At 43.0% G+C, this 11180-nt stretch overlaps 1 protein-coding gene across 1 annotated transcript; it reads right to left on the bottom strand.

Annotated features, from left to right (window-relative positions):
• Positions 1-1364: 1364 nt before the first annotated feature.
• LOC100013489 (keratin, type I cytoskeletal 9-like) lies at positions 1365-7280 on the bottom strand. Its single transcript, XM_056814661.1, has 9 exons — positions 6627-7280; positions 5118-5200; positions 4431-4587; positions 3914-4075; positions 3234-3359; positions 2760-2987; positions 2360-2375; positions 1911-2249; positions 1365-1399 (listed from the first exon to the last, which is right to left on the bottom strand). Exons 1-9 carry the CDS (start codon positions 7278-7280, stop codon positions 1365-1367), a joined length of 1800 nt encoding a protein of 599 aa, XP_056670639.1.
• Positions 7281-11180: the final 3900 nt, after the last annotated feature.

Genomic DNA, 11180 nt, shown 5'->3' with positions numbered 1-11180 from the left:
AGCAGTCAGAGCCATCAGTGGATATTGTGGACTAGGACTTTGAAGAAAACTGTCCACAGAGATCCCTTTCAAAGATCGCACTCTCCATATCTCTCTCCCTTATTTGTCCCTGGACTCCTGTATTCAAGTAGTTAGCTTAGAAGCAGGGATCAACAGGCAGCTGGCAAGAAGAGGGATCAAGGCTGAAGAACCTTGAACCCCTAGACTTTGGAGGGCCAATTTGCCAGAGGGGACAATTTGTAAGACTTCCTGTTCACCCTTTTCCCTGCTTGATACCCTTATCATTCCTTTCCTGTTTGAACCCAAATAAATCATTTGTTACTTTAGATTTAGGTCTGGGCCAATTTTAATTTTATAATACTAAAAGGGACTGAAGATTTAGGGAGGTCATACCTCTCCCCAAAAGGGGGATTAACCTTTGGATTCCAGTGATCCAAAATTGCAAGACCCAAGGAATAAACATCTCTCCTTGGTAGTGTTGTAACCCCAGGAATCTGAAGGGAACTGACATTTGGTGTCTTTGAGGAAACCAGAGGCAGAAGAATTCATCTTGCTTCTCAAGAATAGATTGGACCTCAAGGGGGACATTGTGTCATCTTACTAAGGCTTCCCCCTCTAGCTTCTTGTCTTCCCTCTCCCAGAAACCTTATCTGAGGAGACATACTCCCTCTCTCAAAGGGACAGAACGTGGCTATCTCCCCCAAAAAGAAGAGAAGGGAAGAACAATCTCTTCACTCTCTCAATCCTCTCAACTCTATTTCCCTCTCTCCCAACATCATCCTTGTTCGCGATTAATCACTATATTACAGTAGGAGGATCTCACTACCACTTAATGATTAAAGAGGAATGATGAATGTTCATTAGGTTTCTGGTGTTTTTTGGTGCCAAGTGGTAAATACACCTCATCCTTCCTTGTGGGTTGCATTCCTTTGGCTCATTGTATAATGAATCAAATGAAGGCATCCACCCCACCAAAGAAAGAGCTAGGAATGGTTCTACTTAGCCAACTGATATCTAGTTCTACAGGCTCCCTCCCTTTCATTTTCTAAATTTCCTCTCTCCTCCACCGTCATGCCCTTTCTGAGGACCATCACCCAAGAGTAGCTTGACAGTTTCTAACAAAGTGCTCAAAAACCAAGTACTGGATTGCAAAATGAAAGCTTTATTAGGGAACAAAAGTCAGGAAGGGAGTAAGACATCTCACAACTCTGGACAGTAGAGGTCCAGGGGAGTTTAAGGCAGCCAAGGGAACAGCCAGATAGGCAGACAGGGATCCTTCTCTGGAGCCTACTCAACCACCACAGAATACCATTCTTAGTGTTTTCAGCATTGTCTGCCAGTCTTGAGCTCCAAATGGAATGCCATTACATCCTTGAGGGACTGCCCAGAAGTAGCTCAGCTGGAAGAGAGTAGGGAATTTCTCAGGGAGTTTAGTATCTCTTCTGGGAATCTAGAAAAAAATGTAAAGAAAATAATTGAAGGAGGAGAAGAGACTGTATTCATCCAGGCCCCAGCAAGAGACCATGGGGGTACCAAGATGGGGAGGGATGAGAGACTTTAAAGGAGGAAGGGAAGTTGACCAGGAGAGGTTTGGAAGGGGGAAAAGAGGCTCACAGGGAAGATGAGGCTAATAAGCAACAAAAAAGACTCAGTAGGAGATCTAGTATTTAGAATGTGACCTTAGAGATAATTGAGTCTAGATGTGACTTATACATAGGGAAACTGAGGCCCACAGAGAAGGAATCACTTGTCCAAGTACAAGGAGGACAGAGTGACTCTCCAGGAGAGGATCAAATGTAATGTACATGGACTTTAGGCAATGGAATCTCTTCACTCTGGTGCAACTAACTATACATGGAACAGAATCTTTTTTTTTTAATTTCTCTATTTAATTTCTCTATTTATCTTACCTTCTGAATCATCATAGCCACCCTGGGATTGATAAGAGCCAGACTGGGAGGAGGATGAATGCTGGCCACTTCCAGAGCTGCCACCGCCTCTTCCTCCACTGCCACTCTCGCCATCATGTCTGCCACCATGTCCACTGCTGCCACCATGTCCACTGCTGCCACCTCTGCCACCACTTCCACTTCCTCCTCCACCATGTCCACTGCCACCTCTTCCTCCACTGCCACTCTCACCACCATATCCACCTCCACTTCCACTTTCTCCTCCATACCAGTTGCCACCTTTGCCTCCACTACCACCTCTACCTCCACCACCTCTTCCCCTTCCTCCAGATCCAGAACCTGAAACACTACATAGAAAAAGAAAAAGAAAAAAAATAACAGTGAGTTTGTGAAGGAGATCTGCCTGTAGGAAAGAAATGAAACTCTCATGTGACATGACATAGGAGCACCCCCTGACCCTTCTTTCTTACAGGTTTCTTAGTTTTAGCATCATAGGACCTAAGTCCCTAGTCTTCCCAGATGGATGGAAAGGAGTCATAAATTGAGATACTTCGAGGAGTCTCTTTCTCTCAGATGAAACAGAGTCACACTAAAGTTGCTAAAATATCTTCTAAAGCTAAGTTCCATGAAATCTTTCCAACTATGAGCTCTCCTCTCCCAGGCTTATGTCCTCTCCTCTACCCACCGCCCATAGGGATGCCAGCTAACTAAGGAGAGCCTTGCCCAGAGAACAATAAGCCTTGAAGAAGAGGAGCAAGCCCTGACATTCTACTCTTTCCAGATCACCTGGCATCTTGGTGGTCTTTCTATTCTGGGAGAGAGAGAGAAGTGAAACCTGTTTGAAAATACATACATGTCTTGCTGTCCTTCCTCCAGCAGGTTACGGTAAGTAGCAATTTCCCTCTCTAGCCTTGTTTTAACATCCAGCAGGATATTGTACTCCTGGCTCTGACATTCCATCTCTGCTCGAATGTCATTCAACTGGTCTTCAATTGAACCAATCTGCTGCTGGATCTGGGCCAGCTGGATACAATATTGGTTCTTTGTATCCTCCAGATTCTTCTCCAGGGCAGCTTTCTAGGAAGTGGAAAGAGAACTCTGAACAGGAGAGGGAGGGTAGGTAGAGGTAGAGGAGTCTCTGGGAGGTCAGGGCAGTGACCATTGGGATCTCAGGACATGGAGCCAAGAGCTGAAGGCACCATTTGTGGCTGGTTTGAGGATGAAAGTGCTTAGCCAGCTCTCTGGCTAAGTCCAATCAAGGGATTGGACTAGTCACCCCTTCTTCCCTCCATCCCTCCAGATGCTGGGCTGAAAACCACCTACCTGGCTGAGCTGAGACTGTAGTTCTATCTCCAGGCTCTGGAGAGTGTGTCGAGTCTCAATCAGCTCCTTGTTGCTGGTCTCTATCTGTTGGCTGCTGATTGTCACCTCTTGGTTTATTTGAGTCATCTGTAAAAACCCAAAGCTTAATGGAGATCAGATTCAGGGCCAGGGTTGTGCCAAGGGCTAGAGTAGCCACTCCAAGAACTAAGGCCTGCCTGGGAGGCTACTGAATGGAGAAAAGGAGTGAGGCTCTCCTCTGAGCCCTGGTTTGCCTGATTCAAATTTTTGAAATGCTATAAGAGGGAAGCATGGCAGGTTGGAAAGAAGAGTAAATGATCAAGTGTCAAGTGTGAATTAAGCTAGTAAATGTCAGAGGCAAAACACAGACTCAGATCTTTCTGATTCCAGGCCATGCTATCCTTTGGTCAGGTGCTGACTCTAAATTATGGAGAGTTTCCATACAAGGGAATCTCTATACCACTGAAATCACAGGTTGGGGACCCCAATCCCACCAACAAGCCCTTGGAGTATGTGCCAGATGTGTGAGGGAGGAGTAAACCTTAGTTTCCCTGTGCCTCAGGAGCCCTGCTCTCCTTCAGCCTCAGCAATGCCCAAGCACAATCCTGCCCAGCTTTCTCAGGCTAGGCTTCTCATTCTCCCATCTTGGACCATTTATTTACCTGAGACTCATATTGATCCTCAAGTGTCTTGCGGTTCTGTTCAACAACACGCTCATACTGTTCCCGCATTTCATTCAGGATCTTGGTCAGATCCATACTGGGGGCAGCATTCATCTCCACACTGACATCTCCAGTGTTCTGCCCAGTTAGTCCTTTCATCTCCTGTCAGGAAAGAAGCAGGGAAATAGTCAGGAGGCAGCTTGAGGAGTTTGAAAAGGACAAAGACCCGAATCCCCTTTCTTGCTACTTTAACTTTCTCCATTTCTGAGGCTGAGAAACAGAAAAGACCTTAGAGCTAGAGAGCCAATGTTCAACCTTGCTAGCTAGGCAGATCTCAGGAGACTCCCTTCAAGGGTCACCTTCCCCACCCACCTTATCAAACACTCAACCTGGAGGGAGGGAGAAAAAATGAAACCCCATTGTCCTGGGACTCTTGAGTTCTTCCTGGACCAGGCTCTATGGATTCTTCTTCTTCTTGCCCATCCCCAGGAAATGTGATTAGCCCAGCTCATCCTACCTCTTCATGGTTCTTCTGGAGGGATTGCAGTTCATCCTGCAGAGTCTCATATTGCATCTCAAGATCAGCCTTTTGCAAGGTGAGATCATCCAGGACAGTTCTCATTCCATTGCAATCTGCTTCCACTCCTTGTCTTAGGTTCAGCTCCATCTCATACCTGCAGCACAGGTGGGGAAGATGGGTAAAATAAGGACTGAGTAGGTTAGAGGTGGGAAAGAAGGAAAGAGACTTCCACTCCAAAGATCAGGAGACTTCATGAAAAGAGGAGTCTGCATGCTTCTTTTTTACTCTTTTAAGGAGAAGCTTCAGAAGAAAAAAATCATGGTTGGAGGAACATAAAGAAAGGCAAAGGACAGGGAGGAAGAAAAACAAAGAGAAAGGGGGAGAAGAACAAGAAGAGAAAGGGGAGGCACAGCTAGAACTTACATAGTCCTCTAAGTTTCACAAAACACCTTATTATATGTTATCTCTTTTGAATCTCTCAAAAACCTTGGGATGTAGGTGCTATTATCCCCATTTTATGGATGAGGAAACTGGGACAAAAACAGGTTCCATGATTTGCCCAGGGTCATCACTTAGTAACTGAGGTAGGATTTGAACTTGGGTCTTCTTATTTCCAAATCCAACACTCTATCCACTATCCCATCTAGCTCCCTGATGGTAGAGAAAGGGAAACCAGAGTCTCACTTCATCCTGAAGTCCTCGAGTGTCATGCGGCTGTTGTCAAGATCCAGGATAACTTTGTTGTTTTCCATTGTTTCATTGAGAATCTGAGAGAGAGAAATAAATGTTAAGAGTCCTCCCTTCCTTGCCTACCTCACTATATCTCAGTGCAAGGAGGGAAATGGGACCCTAGCAGATCTATAGACCAAGAGTCAAGAGAGACCAACATCCCAGGCTCTTTCTACTGCCTTCATAGGAAAAGCTCAAAGGAATCAACACCAGCAGCTTCCTGGGGTTTGCCCCAGGACTCTTCTCATCTGCAATTGTTCCATTTTTGCCCCCAGTACTAAGAAAGCCAGTGCATCAGTCTGGTTCTGCTAATCCAACAAAGGAGAGAAAGAACTCTATGAGATCCAGACAGGTATATGGGAGGGAGTTGATAGGGAATTGCCCCTTGCCAGGAGGTTACACACTAAAATGGAACAACAGGGAAAGAGAAATATAAAAGAGACATTTTCCTACCCAACCTCTAGGCTCTATACCCCAAGCCATGTTTGGAGAACAGCCCTTCCTTGGATTGCACCAAATCCTTCAAATTGGGCTTCTCTGGTCTTTCACATGGAATGGAGGAGGTGAGGCATTAGGGGTAGAAGGACAAATTCTGGTTTGTTGCTGATAAAGTTCAAGTTTTCTGACACATCAGCTTCCAGGCAATGATGAATATGATCATCCTCTAACCCACAGAATACAATCTCACACCCTTCTCCTAGAGTCCAGGTATGAAGCAGAGTGACAAAGACAGTCATGGAGCTTGGGAATATAGATCAAGAGGTGGATGACAATTTAATTAGTCCAACTCCTTTGTCTTATACATGAAGGAACTGAGGTCCAGGGACATGCAATACTCCCCTTCCCACTCCTGCATTTGGCATCTGCTCTTTCCCATCCCTGGAAGGCACTCCCTCCCTCACTTGTACCTTTTCATTTTCTTCAAAAACTCCACTTAAGAATCATCTTTGCCAGGAAGCTCTTTCTCAGATTCTGAGATGCTATGCAGTCTCCTTTACCCCTCAACATTTTCCTTTGAGCTTTGTGAACTATATTGTATGGACCTATGTAAATGTCTCCTCCAATAGAATGTAAGCTCCTTGAGGGAAGAGACAAGTTTCTTCTCATCTTTGTATCACTAGTGCCTAATAGAGAATGATACATAGTGGGTTGATGGGTTGATACCAACCAATCACCTAACAGAACATGACTCACACTAGATGCTGAGTAAATGCTTGTTGATTGATTAATTAGTAAACATCAGACACCCTCTATGAAGGTCCCTGAAAGGTCCACCTTTTCTACATACTTTCAAGAAGCAGACTGCTCATTCAGTCCATTGCCCTTCTAGTGATCAACTTTCTACAAAACTACTATGGCAGCCAACTACTGGAGCCTTCAGCTTTAGAGATGTTGGTCTCCTTCTTACCTCAAAGGGAGACATGTGAGCATAGGAAAGGAGAGGATAAATCACCTTCCACCTACCTGGTCCTTGAGGTTATTGATGGTCTTGTAGTAGTGAGAGTAGTCCTTATAAATTGTTTTGGGACCATTGTTGTCATACCAGTTCCTAATCTTTTCCTCCAGATCTGCATTGCTATCCTCCAGGGAACGCACCTTTTCCAGGTAGCTAGCCAGTCTATCATTGAGGTTTTGCATAGTAGCCTTCTCTCCACCATTCAAGAGGCCACCATCACCACCTCCCATGGCACCACCATAGCCTCCCATTCCACCACCATAGCCCCCCATGCTACCACCATAGCCCCCCATGCCACCTCCAAAGCCTCCCATGCCACCACCCCCAAAGCCACCACTAGAGCCACTGCTAAAGCCCCCAGACATACTATAGCTTGAGTGACTTCCAAAGCTGGAGCCTCCTACACCACCACCACCATAGCCACCTCCAAAACTGGAGCTACCTCCACTACGCATGACACAAGATCCCCCACTGCTGCCACCACTCCTGCCATAACTGCTGCCTGAAGAAAATCTTCCTCCTCCTCCCATGCCACCAGATCCAAATCGGCTCATTGAAGAGGACCTCATGCTATAGCTCCCCCCTCCAGAACCTTTCAGGCTTCCTCCTCCCCCACTGCTGCGGGTTTGAGAGGAGTAGGATGAACTTTGTCTACAGCTCATGATGATGCTCTTGCAGTGCGATCAGAGCTGCTTCCAGAGAGGAAATATAGATCAGCAGTCCTGCTAGCTTTTTATTTATACCACCAATTTTGGGTGGCACCAGCAGGGTGTTTCCCCTTCCCCGATCTGCCTTCCTATTCCTGCCAAAAACACTCAAGCACAGCAAAAGAAGTTTGGGATTTGGGAGCTGGCTGGAGCCCCAGGCAGAGCGTCCTGTGTCAGCCCAGGCCCCCGGCTCAACCTACTGTATTCTATTGTGTGAAGTAAGTTGACAGATCGGCTGTCAAGGGCACCATAAATCATATCTGCTGCCAAAGAAAAAAAGGGGGGGTGAGGAAGAAGGGGAGAAGTAGTATAGTTCTTAGGAGTCCCCTTCACTCTAATCCTGGATCACAGTACACTTGAAATTCCTGGTCCTGGCTAAATATTCCAAGGATCCTAAGGCTGTCACACTGAGCTCATCCCTTGGTTTCCACATCAACTGCTCTTTGAAATAGAAGCATCCCTTCATCTTTCTATCTTAAGTTGCCCTCTATAGGCTGTACATTAAACTAGGCATGTGGAGAGTTTTCATGGAAGGAAGGAAGGAACGAAGGAAGGAACGAAGGAAGGAAGGGAGCATGGGAGCGTGGGAGGAAGGATCAAAGGGTGGGAGGAAGGTGAGGAAGATGAAGAAGGCTTTTCTTTCTTTTTTTTTTTTGAAGAAGGCTTTTCAACCATAAAAACCTTTTATTATAACTGCTTTGGAAATTGATCTTTTTTAGTTGGGAGGCAGAAAGGGACAGAAGGACGGAGGGAGGGAAGGAAGGAAGGAAAGAGGCTTTTCTACCATAATTAAAGACCCTTTATTATAACTACTTTGGAAGTTGATCTTTTTTTCTTCCAGTTTGACATATTTTAAGGTTTTATTGAGACTCAAAGATGCCTACCTGGCTGACTGTTACTTGACCCCAGACTGCATGGCTCCAGCAGGAACTCACTGAGTTCCAACCTGGATTGGACTTGGACTCAGCAAGTTCGCCTGTCGAGGTAAATTCCCAATTGAGAGTTTGAGCTCATTGCTTTTTGACTGTAGTCCTTCTTTGACTCTTTAATTGACAGTTTCTGGTAAGGCCCATTGACAGTTTCAGCTCTAATGGGACAAGTCCTCCTGAAGGTCCAACTGCCAGGTAATCAATCTTTAGATGGTGGGCCAGGTACTGTTGGTATCTGGAAATGACCCCACTTTTCCTCATCTCCAGCTCTTAAGGTTCCTCCTTCCCTCTGGTGGCTACCTCTTTCAATGTTGGAATGTTCTTTAGTTCAGTCCAGATTCAAATGGATCCCTCTAAACCTTTCCTTCCTATGCCTTTTCAGAGAAACATGGAGGGAATCAGGCCTCGTCTCTATTCCAAACCCCAGTGGTACTGGGCACCTCACCAAGTACTGGGTGTTTGGGCTCCTTTTAGAGCCTATGTGGCACTCTTACAGGCTCTTTCACCTCAAATGTTGGCTGTCAATGGATATGTTTTGTGTTTGAGTTGTCATGTCTTTGTGGTTAACGTGTATATATGTTTGTGTGTTTGTGTATATATCTATAGGTGTGAGCCTAATGGTAAAGTTTTTTGTTTCTTTCCCTGCTCATACTAGAAGCAGTAGAGAAAGGGATGTTATGGTACAATAAGATGAGCTTCAAGTAACAATAAGAAAAAATGGGTTTGAGTAACTAGCTAAAACTTTAATTGGGAATTTATCTTAAAATTGTAAATGCTGGGGGGCAGCTGGGTGGCTCAGTGGCTTGAGAGCCAAGCTGAGAGACAGGAGGTCCTGGGTTCAAATGTGACCTCAGATACTTCCTAGCTGTGTGACCCTGGGCATGTCACTTGACCCCCATTGCCTAGCCCTTACCACTCCTCTGCCTTGGAACCATACCCAGTGTTGGTTCCAAGACGGAAGGTAAAGGTTTGTTTTTTTTTTAATTATTAATGCTGGTTAAATTGAACCTGAAATTTACATTTGTAAATATCCAATTAAAATTGGGGAAGCCATTTTGGGCCAATAAGAATAAATTGAGAAAAGTTTCTCATAAGGTGAAATTCTATAACTTAAGATTTCTTGTGATAATGGTTTTTAAAAAGCTTTTTGTTTATAGAAAACATGAAAACTTAACCTCCAGGCTTTGCCCATATTGTATCTCTAAGATGGAGGTTTCTCTATGGTGGCCGTAAATGTCATCAATTTAGAATAAGTCACTAATGTTTTCATTGTACTAACTGTACTAATATTAAAATTGCATTAATTACTGATTGTACCAATGTTTAAATTAATATTTCAAGAAGGATCTTAAGAATTAGAAAATGCAACTTTCTTTTTAGCTCTCTTCAGACTCTAAAAGGCAAAGAGCAAAGCAAACTGAGGAGAGAAGGGAGTAAATATGGTTGCATGTGGGAAAATGCTTTTTGACTGACATAACAGACCCTGAGTGGCAATTGAGTTGTTCAGATTCCTCTTTTTTGTAAGTTGTTGAGTTGTTGCCATTTCAGGCTATGAGGAGAGAAGTTTTAGGGTGTGGCCACTCAGCATGCTACAATTTCTTGGAGGAAAGATATGAGGAAAGTTAGATAGAGGAAAATTATAGGGAAACAAGTATGTCACCAAATGTCTTTTAGACTGAGCTAAGTGAAAAAAATTTTGGGATTCTATGGGATACTGACACTAATAGTTATGAAACCCAATTTTTATTCAACTGAAATATATCTTAATTCTAAATCATTATGATTTCAGTGATGTTCCCATGATTAGTGGAATAAGAATAGATGGGAGCCTAAAAAACAAAGAATTCTCCCTTCAAAAAACTGTAAATTATAAGCCTTTATGAGGTATTTGAGATTATTAGATCTTCTAATGAACAATGCTGAATAATTAAATTTTTTATGATTCCTTTTGAGAATATAAATCCAGATGTAAATTAATTTATTCCAGTGTTACTGGTTAGTGAGAACTAGAAATTATAAAGAAAATTTTGCATAGTTTAAACATGGGATTTAAGGAGAAAGCTGAGTTTTCTTTTCCCTTCTAAGCATAATCAATGTATACCTTACATGTAGCTACAGCTGAATAATTAAGAGTTGAATTACAACCCCATCTCTAAAATACATTGTTTTAGAATTTGTCTTTTTTTTAAACCCTCACCTTCTGCCTTAGATTCTAAGGCAAAAGAGCAGTAATGGCTAGGCAATGGGGGGTTAAGTGACTTGCCCAAGGTCACATAGCTATGAAGTATCTGAAGCCAGATTTGAACCTAGGACCTCACATCTCTAGGCCTGGCTCTCAATCCACTGATCCATCCAGCTGCCCCTGTGGGTTTTGTTTTGTTGGGTTTTTTAGCTTATTGATTTGCACAGTGTATGAAAATGCTTAATATAAATTTGATACCTATTCCTAAGATAGCAAATTCTTTTAAACCTAAATTCTTTGGGGTTATAGATTAAGAGAATATGGTAAATTGTTCCTTTGAAAATTAATGTTTTCACTGGAATTTCTATCTTTTTAAAATGTCCAAAGGGGGATAAATAAGAGCTTCTATTTATGATGATTTCATTTCAATTAATAACTGAAGTTAGATTACATTATATCACAATACTTTAGAGTCTGAAGCCCTAATTGTTTAACTTGTAAATACTGTTTGATTTGCATTCTCATTTTACTCCTGATCTTATAGATAAAGCTTCTAACTTATTCCCATTACAGATAAAGTTGGCTGATGGTTATTAATATGTTTCTTATTAATTTAAAGAAAAATCCATTTATATCTAAGTGTTGTATTTTCTCAAAATCTTTTTCTATGTCTATTGATATAATCATGATTTTTGTTACCTTTTTGTTATTGCAATCATAATTATGTTAATAGTTTCCTTATGT

The sequence above is a fragment of the Monodelphis domestica genome, chromosome 2 (genome assembly GCF_027887165.1).
Source record: "Monodelphis domestica isolate mMonDom1 chromosome 2, mMonDom1.pri, whole genome shotgun sequence".
Taxonomy (NCBI): Eukaryota; Metazoa; Chordata; class Mammalia; order Didelphimorphia; family Didelphidae; genus Monodelphis; species Monodelphis domestica.
The sequence above is the reverse complement of the archived record's forward strand: the minus strand, read 5'-3'. Positions and strand labels throughout refer to the sequence as shown.